The following is a 19,815-nucleotide window of genomic DNA, read 5'->3' on the forward strand; positions in this document are numbered from 1 at the left end:
TGGTTTGCTGGTATCTTCGGGATGCATTTCTATGTGTAGCCAGCTTAATGTTTATGGGTGATGTTTTTTATTTATTTTACTTTATTTATTTAGTTTATTTTATTTCAGATTTGCTACAGTAAATCCTGTTATTTCTATACTCATTTGATTTGGGGGTTTTAAGGGTAACAAAATGTCTGTCGTTGTACTTTAAAGTAGAATACAATTTTACTTAAAAAGGCATTTTGAATTGACTACTGGCAATTAAATAGTTTCACCAAAAGCATTTAAAGTAGACAATCATGAAATAATTTTGCGGTTATGAAATATAAAATACATTTACATTGTTTCAGGAGGTCAAGTAAAAGAAAAATATTGCCTTTTACTTTCTGATCCTAGAATTGTCTTTCCTGCTCTTAAAAAGGACAAGCAAAATTTCTAAAGCCAGACTCAGACCCTTTTCAAACCTTCCTATTTACTCCTTTTTGCATTTATTTTGTAATTTTGTAATTGTAGTTTTGTAATTGTAATGAAGACTTTATTTTACCTATGCATTGAAAAGCACTTTGAAAATGTATGAGAAGCGCTTCAAAAATGCAACTTAACATTGTGGTACTTGTGTTTTCTTGGTGGTGGTGATTTGTGTTGGTGGTGTTTTTATTTGGACTGGTGATTTTCTTTCTTTTTTTTTTAACTAAATCCGTCACTTACTAAGTCATACAAATACTTATTCATTTTAATTGCTAAAAATAAAAGCATGGTTGTCCAAATGTATGGCCATTATGGGCAAATAAAGTTATCTAATTTCTTTTATTCATTTCAGGCAAAGGAATGGCTGTGTTTGAACTGTCAGACAAAACGAGCTCTGGGCGGAACGGAACAACAAAGGCCTCCAAAACACCCTGCACAATCCCAGGAGTTCAAGACTGAAGGCTCTGTGCCAGGTTCCCCAAAGAAGAAAGCAGACGATGCCCAGACGAAGACTGGCCCAGAACAGATGCCAAAAGGTGAAGCAACTCCTGCCAAATCTGCACCAGTGCAACAAGTGCAATCATCAAAACAAGAATCTAGCTTATTTGGCTTTGGTCTTGGTGGTCTCCGAGACAGACCAAGATCTCCATCACCATCACCTCAACCTGTGGAGTCTGTCTCTGGCAAGGTTTTGGGCCTTGGTTCTTCCATTTTCAGCTCAGCATCGAGTCTGATCACCTCTGCAGTCACAGATGAGACCCCTGTAACACCACCCACTGCTCGGAAAGAGTCAGTCTCAGCCCAGGGTTCGTCTAAACTTCCGGCTGCACAAAAAGCTGAGGAAAAGAAAGCAGAAGACAAGAAGCCTCAAGACACATCTAAGGCTAAGACGCTGACTGAACCCCCGAAGAAAGAGTTGCAGCCCATGCCACCGGGCATACCATCCTCATGTCCACTATGCAAAGTAGAGCTCAATGTTGGATCCAAAGATTCCCCCAATTACAGCACATGCACTTCATGCAGAAACATTGTGTGCAATCGCTGTGGTTTTAACCCTACACCTCACTTGACTGAGGTAAGTAAAACAGATTCACTGTCTTTATTCTGTTTACATTTACAACATCTCTATGCAAATTACAATGCTTGCAGTCTTTTCTAATCAATGTTGTTTTCTGTTGCTACAGGCTAAAGAATGGCTTTGCCTGAATTGCCAGATGCAGCGAGCTTCAGAACCCTCTATGATGAGGCCAGAGCCAAGCAAATTACCCACACCATCACAAGCCGATCAACAAAAAAAGCCCACCTCTCTACAAACAAAAGGGGCCAAACCTTCCGATGGTGACAAACCAAAACCTGTTCAAGAGTCTCAGCAAAAGAAGCCTGCTCAGCTACAGGAGCCTCAAAAACCTCAAGTTATACCAAATGCTGCACCATCACCTAGCAAAACAGCACCACCAACAGAGGCTGAGCCACCAAAGCAAGAGTCTGGGTTATTTGGCTTTGGCTTAAGTGGAATCACAAATACAGTTAGATCAAGATCACCCTCTCCTCAGTCGGCTGCTTCTGTTTCAGGGAAAGTTTTGGGGTTTGGTTCCTCTATTTTCAGTACAGCGTCCAATTTGATGACCTCAGCTGCTCAAGAAGAAGTTCCTATCACTCCACCCACTTCCCGTAAGGAATCTTTATCAGCTCAGGCTTCCCCTAAAGTACGTCCTGCTGAACTAAACAAACCTGCTGTTCAAAAACTAGAACAAAAGGTAACACAGGATGCACACAAGCCATCAACAGAATCCCATAAGAAAGCAGGAGCCCCAGATGCCAAGCCAGTGTTACCATCAGAAAAAATGCACGAGACCCTTGCTAAGTCCAAAGATGTCACAGATTCGACCCAACCAGCTCCAAAAGGAAAGTCCTTGTGCCCTCTCTGCAAAGTGGAACTTAATATGGGTTCAAAGGATCCTCCCAACTACAACACCTGTACCGAATGCAAAAAAACTGTGTGCAACCTCTGTGGTAATAATCCCATGCCTCACATGACTGAGGTAATTAAAGAAAATAAAATTCTAGTCATCTTCTCACCTGTTCTCATTATGCAGTAAATATGTTAAGCGAGTAAGATCTTATTGTTTATTATACTGAAATATATTTATTTGCTGTTGCAGGTTAAGGAATGGCTTTGCTTAAACTGCCAGACACAGAGAGCTCTGGGAGCTATGGAACCATCAGGACCTCCAACATCGAAGACACAGCCCCACACCAACAAAACCCAGCAGAAACAAACAGTGTCTCCAGCACCTATTTCACCAAAGGACAAGAAAAAAACAGATGTCCAGAAACCAAATAATAAACCACAAACCGATATAATGCAGAAGACCCAAGAGACTGTAAAACCTCAACAGTCCATGTTGAAAGCAGACATTTCTAAATCTGCACAACCCACAAAAGCAGAACCGTCTAAGCAGGAGTCTGGCTTTTTTGGGTTTGGATTTGGCGGGAGTAAAGACATAGCCCGATCCCGATCACCCTCTCCAAAAACTGCGGAATCAGTTTCAGGGAAAGTCGTGGGTTTTGGTTTCTCCATATTCAGCTCAGCCTCCAATCTCATCACATCATCAGTACAAGATGAGCCTCCCGCTGAACCTCCCTCTTCTCATAAAGGCTCCGTACAAGGCCAGGCGGTTCCTAAGGTTCCCCCTGAATCAGATGGGAAACCCAGGACTGCACAAAAGCCTGAAGACGGGAATTCAACAGCGAAGAAAGTGGAGCAGATTGAACAGCCTAAGACGCCACTGTCCAAAGCTAAAAATGAAACATCTGCCAAAGCACCCCAATCTTCATGTCCACTCTGTAAGGTGGAGCTTAATGTGGGCTCGAAGGATCCTCCTAATTACAACGCTTGCACTCAGTGCAAGAACACTGTGTGTAATCTTTGTGGATTCAACCCAACACCCAATCTCACAGATGTAAGTTTGCTTAATTCACAAAATATTAATGTTAGCTATTATTATGTAGACTGACCGCATCATGCATGTAGAAATAATTTTCATGTTTAGTAACTTCTTCTGTAAAACTTGCAGGTTAAGGACTGGATTTGCCTCACTTGCCAGATGCAGAGACCGCTTGAGGGTATGGAGCCATCTGGACCTCCAGTGGTAACACCACAGACCACCAAGGTGCCTACAGATTTAGAACCACAAAAGAATGCAAGCCCTACTCCTGTTTCAGAACAGCGGAAAGACACCCCAAATGTTCCTGCTGGACAGACAACAGACTCTGAAACTCCTAAGACCAAAGTAGCGCTAGCTGCAAGCACATTGAAAACAAAAGATCCTGCTCCACCTTCTCAGGACTCTCTCTCTCAGGTGCAAAGCCCTGCACCTGGATCACCAATACTCAAGGAAGCTCCACTACCGTCCTTGCCTGGAAAGAAATTTACCCCATCTTCACCTATGAAAAAAGATACTATACAGTCAGGTTCCCCTCAGAGACGACAGTCGTCTTCCTCTCCAACTCCAGGATCACCCCAGATAAAGGAAGCTCCTCATGTAGGTTCTCCTCGGAGACAGTCTTCTCCATCTGTTACAGCAACACCTGGATCACCATTAACAGGGTCAACACATAGAAGGCCATCTTCTCCAGCTGTTGCAATTCCAGCATCACCGTTAAAGAAAGAAGTCGTGGAATCAGCTTCACCACAGCGCCGACTTTCCTCTGCTGGTGTTTTGCCCACACCAGGATCACCAGTAATGAAAGGGGCTGTGCCTGGAGGCTACTCCCCAAAAAGACAGTCTGTTTCTGGGACTCCAGGGTCCCCACATACTGGGTCCCAAAATAGGAGGCAGTCATCTCCAGCAGTGAACCCAGCTCCAGGATCGCCGAAAAGTAAGCAGGTACCAGCTCCAGGGTCACCAAAACTTAAAGAGTTCCCAACAACTGGGTCACCAAAAGGAAAGGATGCCTCAGCTCCTGCATCACCAAAACTTAAAGGGGCCCCAACTACTATGCCACCTTCACCCAAAATGAAAGAGTTTCCAACACCAACATCACCGGTGAGAAAGGAAGTTCCTGATTCAGCTTCTCAAAATAGGAGGCAGTCTATTCCTACGGTGGCACAAAAAAAGATTGACGTGGAAATGATTACTAGTGGGAAGCAGGACGAACAGAAATTAGATGAAACTCCGAGGCAACCACTTGCTTCTGAAGTGAAAGATGGAGTCACCACAGACAACAGACAGCTAGAAACCAAACAAAGTTCTCAGAGAAAATCAGATCAGAAGTCCTCAGACCAGTTACTGAAGGAAACATCACAAAACCAGCCCCATGTTGGTGCATCCAAAACTGATGTGAACCAAACAGCCCAGGAACAGGCTCAAAAAAAGGACTCTGGATTTTTGGGGTTTGGTTTTGGTACTTCTAAAGAGACCAAATCCCAATCACTGTTTGGCCTAGGAGGGCTCACAAATACACCAAGGTCACGCTCGCCTTCTCCCCAGTCAGTGGGTGCTGTTTCCGGAAAGGTTATGGGCTTTGGCTCTTCCATTTTTAGCTCTGCATCCAATCTGATAACATCTGCTGTTCAGGATGATCCATCCTCTACGCCTCCTTCTTCTCGTAAAGGGTCATTATCCACACAGGCCACAAGCAAGATGCCAGAAGTGACACAAACAAAGTCAGCAGTTGTGCAAAAACCATTGGAAAAAAAAACAGAGGAATCCCAAGACAACAAGCAGTCACCTCCACAAACAAAAGAAGGTCCTTCAGTTGGATCATCACAGATGTTTACCAAGTCTGAAGCTTGCCCTCTATGCAAGGTGGAGCTCAATGTCAGCTCCAAGGATCCTCCCAACTACAACACCTGCACTGAGTGCAAGAAGGTTGTTTGCAACCAGTGTGGATTTCACACTGTACCTCGAACTACAGAGGTTAGTTTTTTTTATTTATTGATGTTATTGAAGCTAAATAAAATTGTAGTCCAACATATTGGTGTATTTGATCATTAAAAATAAAAGGTCCTTGAAATGATTTGTTTTCCTTTTTTTTGGTTAATCTCATTCTTATGGTGTTTTTAGCATCAATTCTTGCTAAAAGTCATTAATCTTTGCAGGTTAAGGAATGGCTTTGCTTGAACTGCCAGATGCAGAGAGCACTAGGAGGTACTGAGGCACCTGCACCTCCAATGATGAAACCACAGGCGCAACCCAGTAAAGCCTCTGTTTCACCATCACCAGAGAAAGACTCCCAACCTCATGTATCTCTAAATAAGAAAGAGGTTACAGGTGCAGCAGTTTCATTACAGAAAGCTGTGGTGGCTCAGACACCACCAGAGCAACCTTCTGTAGATGCTTCTAATCTCCCCACTGCAACAACTGTCCATCAGGTCCCATCACAAAACAGACCTGAAATGGCTGAACCTGAAAAACCACAGGTCACAAAAGCTGAAGCCATTCCTGCTAAATCAGTCCCACAGCCACAGGCTGAACCTCCAAAACAAGACTCTGGAATATTTGGATTTTCTTTCGGTGGTGGGAAAGATACTTCCAAAACTCAGACTGCTGCCTCAAAGCCAGCAGAGTCTGTAAGTGGGAAACTGTTTGGCCTTGCAGGTCTAAAAGACACAGCTCGATCTCGGTCACCATCTCCTCAGCCAGCAGAATCTGTTTCTGGAAAGGTTATGGGCTTTGGCTCTTCCTTTTTCAGCTCTGCATCCAATTTGATCACATCTGCTGTTCAGGATGATCCATCCTCTACACCTACTTCTTCTCGTAAAGCATCATTATCCACACAGGCCACAAACAAGGTGGCAGAAACAACACAAACCAAGTCAGTAGTTGTGCAAAAACCATTGGAAAAGAAACCAGAGGAGTCCCAAGAAAACAAGCAGTCACCTCCACAAACAAAAGAAGGTCCTTCAGTTGGATCATCAGAGATGTTTACCAAGTCTGAAGCTTGCCCTCTATGCAAGGTGGAGCTCAATGTCGGCTCCAAGGATCCTCCCAACTACAACACTTGCACTGAGTGCAAGAAGATTGTTTGCAACCAGTGTGGATTCCACACTGTACCTCGAATTGCAGAGGTGAGTTTTTTTATTTCCTGATTTTATTAAAGTTCAATAAAATTGTAGTTCACCACATTGGTTTATTTGATCATAAAAATAAAATGACCTTGAAATTCATTGGGTTTTTCTTCTTACTTTTTGGTTAATCTTGTCCATCTTGTTTTGATGTTTTAGCATAAATTTTTCTAAAAATCAATTAATCTTTGCAGGTTAAGGAATGGCTTTGCTTGAACTGCCAGATGCAGAGAGCACTAGGAGGTACGGAGGCACCAGCACCTCCAATGATGAAACCACAGGCACATCCCAGTAAAGCCTCTGTTTCACCATCACCAGAGAAAGACTCACAACCTCCGATATCTCCACATAAGAAAGAGGTTACAGGTGCAGCAGATTCATTACAGAAAGCTGTGGTGGCTCAGAAACCACCGGAGCAACCTCCTGTAGATGCTGCTAATCTCCAAACAGCAACAACTGTCCATCAGGTCCCATCACAAAACAGACCTGAAATGGCTGAACCTGAAAAACCACAGGTAACAAAAGCTGAAGCCATTCCTGTTAAATCAGTTCCACAGCCACAGGCTGAACCTCCAAAACAAGACTCTGGAATCTTTGGATTTTCTTTCAGTGGTGGGAAAGACACTTTCAAAACTCAGCCTGCTGCCTCAAAGCCAGCAGAGTCTGTAAGTGGGAAACTGTTTGGTCTTGCAGGTCTAAAAGACACAGCTCGATCTCGGTCACCATCTCCTCAGCCAGCAGAATCTGTTTCTGGAAAGGTTATGGGCTTTGGCTCTTCATTTTTCAGTTCTGCAACAAACTTAATAGCATCTACAGTTCAGGATGATCCATCCTCTACGCCTCCTTCTTCTCGTAAAGCATCATTATCCACACAGGCCACAAACAAGGTGCCAGAAACCACACAAATCAAGTCAGCAGTTGTGCAAAAACCATTGGAAAAGAAACCAGAGGAGTCCCAAGACAACAAGCAGTCACCTCCACAAACAAAAAGGGATCCTTCAGTTGGATCATCACAGATGTTTACCAAGTCTGAAGCTTGCCCTCTATGCAAGGTGGATCTCAATGTCGGCTCCAAGGATCCTCCCAACTACAACACCTGCACTGAGTGCAAGAAGATTGTTTGCAACCAGTGTGGATTCCACACTGTACCTCGAATTGCAGAGGTGAGTTTTTTATTTTCTTGATTTTATTAAAGCTCAACAAATTTGTATTCCACCACATTGGTTTATTTGATCATGAAAAATAAATGCCTTTGAAATGTATTGTATTTTTTCCTGTTTTTTGGTTAATCTTGTCCATGTTGTTATGATGTTTTAGCATCAATTCTTGCTAAAATTTCATTAATCTTTGCAGGTTAAGGAATGGCTTTGCTTGAACTGCCAGATGCAGAGAGCACTAGGAGGTACGGAGGCACCTGCACCTCCAATTATGAAACCTGAAGTACAACCCAGTAAACTCTCTGTTTCACCATCACCAGAGAAAGACTCCCAACCTCCTGTATCTCCGCATAAGAAAGAGGTTACAGGTGCAGCAGTTTCATTACAGAAAGCTGTGGTGGCTCAGAAACCACCAGAGCAACCTTCTGTAGATGCTGCTGATCTCCCCACTGCAAGAAGTGTCCATCAGGTCCCATCACAAAACAGACCTGAAATGGCTGAACCTGAAAAACCACAAGTCACAAAAGCTGAAGCCATTCCTGCTAAATCAGTTCCACAGCCACAAATGGAACCACCAAAACAAGACTCTGGAATTTTTGGATTTTCTTTCGGTGGTGGGAAAGATACTTCCAAAACTCAACCTGTTGCCTCAAAGCCAGCAGAGTCTGTAAGTGGGAAACTGTTTGGCCTTGCAGGTCTAAAAGACACAGCTCGATCTCGGTCACCATCTCCTCAGCCAGCAGAATCTGTTTCTGGAAAGGTTATGGGCTTTGGCTCTTCCTTTTTCAGTTCTGCAACAAACTTAATAGCATCTACAGTTCAGGATGATCCATCCTCTACGCCTCCTTCTTCTCGTAAAGCGTCATTATCCACACAGGCCACAAACAAGGTGCCAGAAACGACACAAACCAAGTCAGTAGTTGTGCAAAAACCATTGGAAAAGAAACCAGAGGAGCCCCAAGACAACAAGCAGTCACCTCCACAAACAAAAGAAGATCCTTCAGTTGGATCATCACAGATGTTTACCAAGTCTGAAGCTTGCCCTCTATGCAAGGTGGAGCTCAATGTCGGCTCCAAGGATCCTCCCAACTACAACACTTGCACTGAGTGCAAGAAGATTGTTTGCAACCAGTGTGGATTTCACACTGTACCTCGAATTGCAGAGGTGAGTTTTTTTATTTCCTGATTTTATTAAAGTTCAATAAAATTGTAGTTCACCACACTGGTTTATTTGATGACGAAAGTTCATGAACCTTGACATGTATTGTGCTTTCTTATTTTTTAGAGTTAATCTCACCCATGTTAATATTGTTATGATGTTTTTAGAATCAATTTATTCTAAAAAATGATTTAATCTTTGCAGGTTAAGGAATGGCTTTGCTTGAACTGCCAGATGCAGAGAGCACTAGGAGGAACGGAGGCACCAGCACCTCCAATGATGAAACCACAAGTGCAACCCAGTAAAGTGTCTGTTTCACCATCACCAGAGAAAGACTTGCAACCTCCTGTATCTCCTTATAAGAAAGAGGTTGCAGGTGCAGCAGTTTCATTACAGAAAGCTGTGGTGGCTCAGAAACCACCAGAGCAACCTTCTGTAGATGCTGCTAATCTCCAAACAGCAACAACTGTCCATCAGGTCCCATCACAAAATAGACCTGAAATGGCTGAACCTGAAAAACCACAGGTCACAAAAGCTGAAGCCATTCCTGCTAAATCAGTCCCACAGCCACAGGCTGAACCTCCAAAACAAGACTCTGGAATCTTTGGATTTTCTTTCGGTGGTGGGAAAGACACTTCCAAAACTCAGCCTGCTGCCTCAAAGCCAGCAGAGTCTGTAAGTGGGAAACTGTTTGGCCTTGCAGGTCTAAAAGATACAGCTCGATCTCGGTCACCATCTCCTCAGCCAGCAGAATCTGTTTCTGGAAAGGTTATGGGCTTTGGCTCTTCCTTTTTCAGTTCTGCAACAAACTTAATAGCATCTACAGTTCAGGATGATCCATCCTCTACGCCTCCTTCTTCTCGTAAAGCATCATTATCCACACAGGCCACAAACAAGGTGCCAGAAACGACACAAACCAAGTCAGCAGTTGTGCAAAAACCATTAGAAAAGAAACCAGAGGAGTCCCAAGAAAACAAGCAGTCACCTCCACATACAAAAGAAGGTCCTTCAGTTGGATCATCAGAGATGTTTACCAAGTCTGAAGCTTGCCCTCTATGCAAGGTGGAGCTCAATGTCGGCTCCAAGGATCCTCCCAACTACAACACCTGCACTGAGTGTAAGAAGATTGTTTGCAACCAGTGTGGATTCCACACTGTACCTCGAATTGCAGAAGTGAGTTTTTTATTTCCTGATGTTAAAAATGTAATGACCTTGAAATTTATTGGGTTTTTCTTCTTATTTTTTGGTTAATCTTGTCCATGTTGTTATGATGTTTTAGCATCAATTCTTGCTAAAATTTCATTAATCTTTGCAGGTTAAGGAATGGCTTTGCTTGAACTGCCAGATGCAGAGAGCACTAGGAGGTACGGAGGCACCTGCACCTCCAATGATGAAACCTGAAATACAACCCAGTAAACTCTCTGTTTCACCATCACCAGAGAAAGACTCCCAACCTCCTGTATCTCCACATAAGAAAGAGGTTACAGGTGCAGCATTTTCATCACAGAAAGCTGTGGTGGCTCAGAAACCACCAGAGCAACCTCCTGTAGATGCTGATAATCTCCCCTCGGCAACAACTCTCCATCAGGTCCCATCACATAAAAGACCTGATATGTCTGAACCTGAAAAACCACAGGTCACAAAAGCTGAAGCCATTCCTGCTAAATCAGTTCCACAGCCACAGGCTGAACCTCCAAAACAAGGTTCTGGAATCTTTGGTTTTTCTTTCGGTGGTGGGAAAGATACTTCCAAAACTCAACCTGTTGCCTCAAAGCCAGCAGAGTCTGTAAGTGGGAAACTGTTTGGCCTTGCAGGTCTAAAAGACACAGCTCGATCTCGGTCACCATCTCCTCAGCCAGCAGAATCTGTTTCTGGAAAGGTTATGGGCTTTGGCTCTTCATTTTTCAGTTCTGCAACAAACTTAATAACATCTACAGTTCAGGATGAGGCTTCTGTCATCCCACCCACTGCCCGTAAGGAGTCAATATCGTCCAATAAGGTACCTACTGCAGAAGAGATCAAACCACCTCCAGAGCACAAAGAAGAAAAGAAACCACTGACTACTGCACCATCAGTTCTTCCAAAGAAGAATGATTCCCCACCAGCCATTTCAGATGTTCCAGTGTCCATTCAAGCAGTTCAGTCTTCCTGTCCTCTCTGCAAAACAGAGCTCAACGTGGGCTCAAAGGATCCTCCCAACTATAAAACCTGCACTGGATGCAAGAACATCTTCTGTCATCTCTGTGGATTCAACCCAGTTCCACATCTCACTGAGGTAATGCTTTAAAACTCATCTGGGAGAACTGGTTTAATAGTCAAATGTGAACATGCACGGTATTGTTTATATGATGTTGGCATCAGTACCACAATGCTTCTGGTATTATTCCATATTAAATCTGTCTGTTGTGAAGTTGTGAAGCATTTGAGAGTTACCTCAACTTCATGCGCATATGAAAATTCTTTTGCAGCTGTTTTTTTTTTTTTTACAGTGTGGGTGTGCAGTTAGGAAGAGATGTGTAGCCTGTGGTTTTGAGTTGGCTCGTGATCCGCAAGGATGTTGTGCTTTGAGGGACTATGCTATGCTATTGCCTTTGGAATCAGAATCAGAATATTTTTATTGTCATTGTAACAAGTACAGTCCCTGAGCCGGAAGGGGTCTTAAATACTGTGTGTATTTTATCTTATTTTGTCTTTATTTTGCCTTTCTGTACACTGTATTGTCAGCTCTGACCAATTTTTTTAATGGCCGGTGAAAAAAGCCTTTTATTACACACCCTGTGGCTGTGGAGCTGTAATGAGGGAATGCGTCCAATAAAAGCATTAGCCTTCATCGGGAACCAGTGAGCAACTGGCAGTGTTCCCATTACCGATCAATACAATACGGTGTCTACACAACCAACAAAAAAACTCACTCCTGCAGTGGAGAGATTTAAATGTGGCCCATGAGGAGAAAGTGACTGGGGAAAAACTACACTGCTCAACAGAGGAATGACATCCTAGATCTGAATGAATGAAATATTCGTATTAAATACTTTGTTCTTTAAATAGTTGAATATTCTGATGACAAAATCACACAAAAAATTATCGATGAAAATCAAATTTATCAACCCATGGAGATCTGTATTTGGAGTCACACTCAAAATTAAAGTGAAAAAACACTACAGGCTGATCCAACGTTGATTTAATGTCCTTAAAGCAGGTCGAAATGAGGCTCAGTAGTGTGTGTATGGCCTTCACGTGCCTCCCTACAACACCTGGGCATGATCCTGATGAGGTGGCGGATGGTCTCCTGAGGGACTTCCTCCCAGACCTGGACTAAAGCATCCACCAACTCAACAGTCTCTGGTGCAGCGTGGCGTTGGTGGATGGGGCGAGACATCATGTCCCAAATTTGCTCAGTTGGATTCAGGTGTGGGGAATGGGTGGGCCAGGAACTGCTGACACATTCCAGCCCCATGAGGTCTAGCATTTTCTTGCATTAGGAGGACCCCAGGGCCAAACGCACCAGCATATGCTGTGACAAGGGGTCTGAGGATCTCATCTTAGTACCTAATGGCAGTCAGTCTACCTGGAGCACATGGAGGGTTGTGCAGCCCCCAAAGAAATGCCGGCTCAATGAGAAATGACCCACTGACCCACTGTCAAACCAGTCATGCTGGAGGATGTTGCAGGCAGCAGAACGTTCTCCATGGCATCTCTAGACACTGTCATGTCTCAAATGTGCTCAGTGTCAAATGTGTCTGTCAAATGTGCTCAGTGAACCTGTGCTCAGTGTGAACCTGCTTTCATCTGTGAAGAGCACAATTCCCCAGTGGCAAATTTGCCAATCTGTTGTCTGGCAAATGCCAAACATGTTGCACACTGTTGGGCTGTAAGAACAACCCCCTTGTATGTCAGGTTCTCACACCACTGTTTGACTGTTTGAGCAGACACATGCACATTGGTGGTCATTTTGCGGGGTTCTGGCAGTGCTCCTCCTTTTACTCCTTGCACAAAGGTGGAGGTAGCAGTCCTGCTGCTGGGTTGTTGCCACAACTTGCGTTGATGTGCCATCTTGAATGAGCTGCACTACCTGAGCCACTTGTGTGGGTTGTAAACTTCATCTCATGCTACCACTAGACTGAAAGCACCGTCAAATGCATTCAAAAGTGACCAAAACATCTGCCCGAAATCATAGGAACGAAGACATGGTCTGTGGTCACCACATGCAGAGCCATGCCTTTATGGGGGATGTCTTGCTAAGTGCCTATAATTTCCACCTGTTGTCTATTCTATTTGCACATCATGTGAAATTGATTGTCAATCAATGTTGCTTCCTAAGAGGACAGTTTGATTTCAAAGAAGTGTGACATTGTGTTGTGTTCCTTTTATTTTTATGAGCAGTGTATATTATGTGCGGTGTATATACGGCTACACATTCCTCTTTTTTTGATATTCCAAAATTGCTCTTCCTTCCTGTTTGTATGGACGTTCTGAACATTTTGTGTTAAACTATTGCACCTTCCTCTGATTTGGATCATGTGAAGATATCATGTGAACTCAGCTGATGTGGAATTACATAAGAGCCATTTGAAGATCATTGCAGGACTTCCTGCAGGCTAGAACTGTTAAAGTGATTGAAGGTTATACAACAGCATTAATGCAGTAGTGTGTGTGTGTGTAGCTGGGTGGATTCTTTGTCAGTAAGCCGAGGCACAGGCGTATCTGCCACTGCTGTCACTAAAACACCATATATCACCTCAGATGCTTAGCTCTGGTTGTCATACCAGTACGTGATCAGAGCCATGTGACCAGCTTCTCCTCTGCTTTTGTAGTTTTCACCACAGGCTTGTGACGTTTTACTGCAACCCCCTTACATCTGTCTTACGGCTGCACGGTATAAAGGTATAAAGGGCATGCGATATAAATTGGGTAATGGAAATGGAAATGACCTGGGCCGGGCCTAGCCTGTTTGGTACCCTGTGCAAAGAAGTCATTATGATTTTAAAAATCACTAAATAATTTTTTTTTTAAATGATAAAATGTGAACAAGCATTTCCTGACATTTTTAATATAAACTCTACAGTTGAATGCAGAAAATCCTAAAATGTTATATTATCACTTGCCTCATACAAACACCTGCTGTTTCACTGGCCTTATGGGTGTGACAGGAAGTCCACTTTCAGTAGAATTGGCCAGATATTGTTTTATCTGGTATATGGTTATGCTATATGTTGATGTGTCTGTAAAGATTTTAATACACAACTTCCTGCTGCACTGTCTTTTCTTTGGACACGTTACCCTTTCAAAAACAGTAACATTTAAATTTACTTATAGAAAATGGTTACATTTTGATCACTATATGAATAGTATGCCATATCGCTGAATCAAAAGATGAAAGGTCATAATTTATGTTAATATGCGTATACAGCATAGGAAGACATAAACCTTTATGCACCAACAAGCCATAGCTTGTTAATGTTTCATCTCCCCTTCAGACGTTCCTTTCCATGTCCTGATGCTATGGGCTTTTAAAGATTTTGCATTCATATTTTCTAGTGAAAGCTTGTCCAAAACAAATAATACCATGATTAATTTTTGGAGATAGTTTAGTTTTAAAAATCACGAATAAATATCACACCATTCACAAATATGTTTCTTGATTCAGCAACAAATGTAACAAGATAATTTATGACTTACAAGTAAATATAACGCATTTATCGATTAAAAGAATAATGTAGAGTTTGATTTAATGTTGACAACATTCCAGCGCTTCGTTTCTGACTTGGGAGTCATATCTGAATACAACTGAACTACTCGTTTAGTTGGACGTAGTTGTACGTTTGAAAAGTTATCATCCAGGTCCAGTTGTTACAGATCAACTGATTCCAAGAGATGACGACAATGGTGTTACATTTTTATTGTAAGTCATATATATTTTTGGTGAATCTTGTTACATTTGTTGCTGAATCAAAATAAATATTTTGAATTTTGAAACTAAAATATCTCCATATTAACCCTGTAAAGCCCACTGTTGCAGAATCACTTTTAACAATTCTAAAAAAAAGGCCAGCAAATGTTTTTTTTCTCAAAACCACATTTATATATTTAATGGGTCCTATTGTTTGTACTCATGATGCTATTGGATGGAAAAAGTGTTTATAGCAAAAAAAAATTAGCAAATTTTTTTCTATATTTGGGTCTTACAGGGTTAAGCTTGAGAATGTGAGACCATCTCACTCTCTGCCAAATATGCTTTGTCTGGTCTGTGTACAGGAAGATACAATATGCACTGATTTCCATTAAACTAGTTGGTCAGGCTTATTGTGGGCCTAGGAGAAACTTAAATTTGAACGTTTTTTAAAGGGCTTTCATTTTTGTATGTCGGCATATTGCCTCCATGAAATTTAACCTACCATTCAGGCAAAGTTCAAACGTGATGAGGCGTGAAGACTGTCAGAACCACGAAAATGCCAAGTCACAATCCATATTCATATGGAAGGAACACATGCAGAGCTCTCCTGAAAAAGCTCTTCTCATCATTCCATTCACATGCTGTCAGGAACAGCACAGAACCAAAACAGCACTTTTTAAGCTCTTTTTCCTACCCTGTAGGAATTTAATAAGGCTTTAAAAAGGTTTAAAAAATGACAGGCATTATGAAGGTGTTATAAGCAAAAAAAACATCACCCAGATAATGGTCCCAATTTACCATGAAACACTTTTGACAGGGAGGAGAAACTGCCTTCAGCAACTTCCTAAGAATCGAGTGGCTCAAGTATTTGTAAAAATTATAATAATAAAATGAATTTTGAAAAAAGCAACTTGACTTTTAAACGAAGCCTGAAGGCACCCACAGTGAAATGTCAAGACTTATTCCAGTCGTCGTCTGAGATGCTGCTATTTTCTGTCTCGTTCTTCACTGCGTCTCGACTCATCCGAAGGTTGAGACTTCGAGGACTAATGGCATAAGCCTGGCTTCTGAGGCACTGAACCAGGATATTGAAGGACAACCGACAAGAAATAACTCTCTTGAAGGAGGGATGACCTCCGTCGCAGCCTTTTCAGCCACGAGCTTCGCCCAGTTTTGTCTTTGCTCCTCTGAGGGACTGACACACTCTTTTGTTGGCCAGTCACTTGATATGTTTAGATGGAAAGGAACAGGAATATCAGCACCAAAATGATGTTCCTCAGCCAATCGTAGCTCGGAACGTGGCGAGTCTCTCTCACATACGTTTAGCATTAGCACGTCCTGAAACACGAGCAGAGCTGTCAGTCGGGCCGCCCCTCCTTGTGTCTGCTGATGGGGAGAGGGATGGTTGTGTGGGCTGCTGCATAATGTAAGAGATCAGTTAATGGCACTATAACCCAGGTGAACCAGGCTAATCTCGTGTCATCACCACGTTAACCCCACTCATCACAGGCTGTAGAGATTCTTCTCAAGTTGTATGTGTTCAGCTTACAATGATCATTTCTCATTTGGCATGTATGACAGTGAGCATCAGTGAGTTAACTGCTATATTTTTTTAATTATCTTTATTTTTTATCTTTCTGACAAAATGCCTGTCAAAAACCAAAGTACCAATGAAAACTACAGAAAAAAATACATGCTTTCCAATTTACATTTACAGTATTTACCAGGTGTCCTTATCCAGAGCGACTTACAGTCAGTAGTTACAGGGACTGTCCCCCCCTGGACTCAGGGTTAAGTGTCTTACTCAGGGACACAATGGTAGTAAGTGGGATTTGAACCTGGGTCTTCTGGTTCATAGGCGAGTGTGTTACCCACTAGGCTACTACCATACTACCTATGTAGTATGTATATTGTGTTGAAGATTATCCACATCTTTTGGAGTTTCTGTTCCGGACGTGTTGTACATATATACAAAATATACATTTGTACATATATACAGATACATATTTACGTTATTTTTGTGATGCTATTACCTTCTGCTTCTGTCCACTTTCTGCCGTGACAAGTGAAAATTTCCCACTTGTGGGACTAATAAAGGTTTATCATATCTTATCTTATCTTATCTTATCTTGTTGGTACCATGGATTGGCCCGTTTGAATTGGGGGCGTATCCGCCAGTGCCTCCTCCACTAGATAGCACCGCGTCGCTCGCAGTTCACTTGGCCACGTACTTTGCAGCACGTTTTTGAACCTGTTGATTGCATTAAGACAGCGTATATTTTCCATTCTTCTTTTATTTTATGGTCGGTAACACCAAAAGCTGTGCACAGGTGGCTTATTAAAAAGCAGACATCTTCAACCCCATTCCATCCCAGCCCATTTTATTTGTAATTTTTTGTTATAATGGTTCTGCACGAGCTGGTGTCAGTCTTGTCTTGACCGTGTCTTGAGTATTCAGTTGTCTGTGATGCCAGCTTTGCCTTTTCAGCTATTAAATGAACATTAGAAGTTCATTTTTCTGGCCCCTAAATCCATGGCTCCTGCTACTTCACCGCTCGGGAAGGTTTTTACATTAACGGGCTCCTGTGCTGACTGGACATTAGTTCGATTGCGAGACCCATGGCGCCGCTCTTTTCCTCGGAACAGAGCACTCTGCTTATTGCAGATTAGTAGGTCAAGATTCTCCATTATAATACTGGCAGATTTATCAGGCGCACGACTCTGCGGAGGCCGTTGAAAGGACTTTATATTAGCCAGCAACATCTGTTGCCAGCGGGCGCTGCCAGGAAATCAATAAGGTGCCAGGCATGATTATGCTGCAATGGTGGAGCGATGGGAAACCTGAGCCGGGCTTTTATTCAATTTAACCCCTCGGATGATATTCCAGGCAAATCTTCTGACGGCTCTTGAGGGTTTCTGCATAAGCACCTTATATCCAGTGGAGAATGTTCGGTATTTACCCGTACGTTAAGCCTGAGATGAGCTGTATTGTGCATTCATCTCCTTTACGGATGAGGTTAATGCAGTCACTCGTCTACTGACAACGGGAACTCAAGCGGGCAAAACTTGCTCTCCAGTTTCGAAAGCCACGCCTCTGGGAGCAGAACACAATAGTGTAGGGCAGGGCTGTCAGGAGCAGTTGAACGCGTAATCGCGACGAGTAAATCAATCGTGCGGCATGGCTGACCGTGGGCTTACCGCTCGGTGGCAGGGTTAATCACGCTGGATCGGTGCTACCGCAGGCCCCGCCGCGGGCTTTTAATTAAGCAGAGATTTGGCGGCAGGCAGCCAGGTAGCGCAGGAAATCCACTTCTCATCATGCCAGGATACCAGGGTGGAGAAGGGAGAGAGCGAGACGGACATTTTAGGTGTTTTTGTTGGTCAAGCCATCCATAGGCTGTGCTATACCATACGAGAAGGAACTTTTCTTCTTCTTCCATTCTTTCTTTTTTTTTTGACCTATCACAATGCATACATAAAAATGGAAGAATTAAGTGCAGATAATAGTAACACAGTGCAGAAACGTTTGGAGCCATTTTGAAAATTGTCTACAGTGATGTTCTGCTCCATTGCCGGAACAGCAGCACAGCACATGGTGCACACAACGAAATGTGTCCTCTGCTTTTTACCCATCACCCTGAGTGAGCAGTGGGCAGCCATGACAGGCGCCCAGGGAGCAGTGTGTGGGGGCGGTGCTCTGCTCATTCACACATACACTGGTTCACTCAGCTGAAAGGAGTGAGCAGCTGTAATCGGCCTGGGCAGTATAATGACCCAGAGGGTACGAAAATTTCATCTGTGGGATTATATCCGTTTTAGGGAGGATCACAGCCACCTACACTCACTGCAGCGGTCATCTGAGAGGTGTTTTATTTAACTTTTTTCTTTTCTTTTAACCGAAGGAGCAGTTTCACATTGTGTAGCACAAAAAAGAGCTGGATTTGACATCAGTCTGATTATTCATTCGGATCCACTGTATTTACGTTTCGTGTAATGTTAACTCCTCTCGGGACGGCCCGACACCCATCTGTGAGGAGGATGCAATATCAATAAGAATAACAAGGGTGGAGGAGAGGACAACGCCCTCCACTGGTGACTAACTGGCAGTGGTGTGGCTAGCTCTTCTGGATCCCATGTTTTATGGAGCTGTTGACGATGAAATGTATACCTTCCTTTTTCTACTTATTTCTAGTGACGACACAAAACTATGAAGTGAGATGAGATTATGTAGTAAACCAAAACACTCCATTTTTTTTTGCAGTGAACACTTGATGGCAGAAATCTACACCTTTGGTGATGGTTCCTTTCTTTGGTCGTGAAACCATTCCACTTGTTGCTGTGGTAGTAGGTGGGTGGGTACTGGGTGGTAGTAGCCTAGTGGATAACACACTCGCCTATGAACCAGAAGACCCGGGTTCGAATCCCACTAACTACCATTGTGTCCCTGAGCAAGACACTTAACCCTAAGTTGCTCCAGGGAGACTGTCCCTGTAACTACTGATTGTAAGTCGCTCTGGATAAGGGCGTCTGATAAATGCTGTAAATGTAAATGTAATGTTTTTGTATCCACAATTCAAAAATCTGATTCATGGAACAGGCCAAAATATGTTTCCCATATTGGATCTTGTATTATATTATTTAAAATAAACACCATCAAAGTCTTCTTAGCTACCAAATTTACTGGTGAATTGTAATTAAATAAGTACTTTTAGAAAAGCATTTAGGGGCTTTTTGTGTGATTTTTCAGCAGCTGGCCACCGCGTTATCAGTGTAAAAAGGCTCAGGCTTCGTCAGACCACTTCTTTAACACATCAAGGAGCCCAAATGCATGTATGCATGCTGCCAAGTTCAACCCTGCTGCACAAACACGACTTTGTTCCATCTCACATGAGCAGCAGTGTGTAGATCCGGAGCAGCGGCTGTGAACAGCGAACACGCTCTGCGTGGCCGTGATTGATGGGAGCGCAGAGAGGATGAGGTCTCATTAAGATTCTCTGTCTCAAGGATTTTTTATCCCCCGCGGCGTCAGCCCTCACTTTCAAGCCGATCAAAGTGGTGCACAACGCTGTTCTCCAAACATTCCCCT

At 43.0% G+C, this 19,815-nt stretch overlaps 1 protein-coding gene across 8 annotated transcripts in view; it reads left to right on the plus strand.

Moving 5' to 3' along the window:
• pclob (piccolo presynaptic cytomatrix protein b) overlaps positions 1-19,815 on the plus strand; it is a 69,820-nt gene that overhangs the window by 13,675 nt on the left and 36,330 nt on the right. For all 8 annotated transcript variants that reach the window (XM_028958543.1, XM_028958536.1, XM_028958539.1 and 5 more), the window contains 9 exons: positions 803-1,525; positions 1,635-2,492; positions 2,613-3,413; positions 3,528-5,372; positions 5,555-6,523; positions 6,715-7,683; positions 7,874-8,842; positions 9,041-10,009; positions 10,152-11,111. In XM_028958543.1, the coding sequence (XP_028814376.1) occupies positions 803-1,525; positions 1,635-2,492; positions 2,613-3,413; positions 3,528-5,372; positions 5,555-6,523; positions 6,715-7,683; positions 7,874-8,842; positions 9,041-10,009; positions 10,152-11,111 (9,063 nt within the window). The remainder of the gene's footprint in view (positions 1-802; positions 1,526-1,634; positions 2,493-2,612; positions 3,414-3,527; positions 5,373-5,554; positions 6,524-6,714; positions 7,684-7,873; positions 8,843-9,040; positions 10,010-10,151; positions 11,112-19,815) is intronic.

Source organism: Denticeps clupeoides, chromosome 17 (genome assembly GCF_900700375.1).
Source record: "Denticeps clupeoides chromosome 17, fDenClu1.1, whole genome shotgun sequence".
Lineage (NCBI taxonomy): Eukaryota > Metazoa > Chordata > Actinopteri > Clupeiformes > Denticipitidae > Denticeps > Denticeps clupeoides.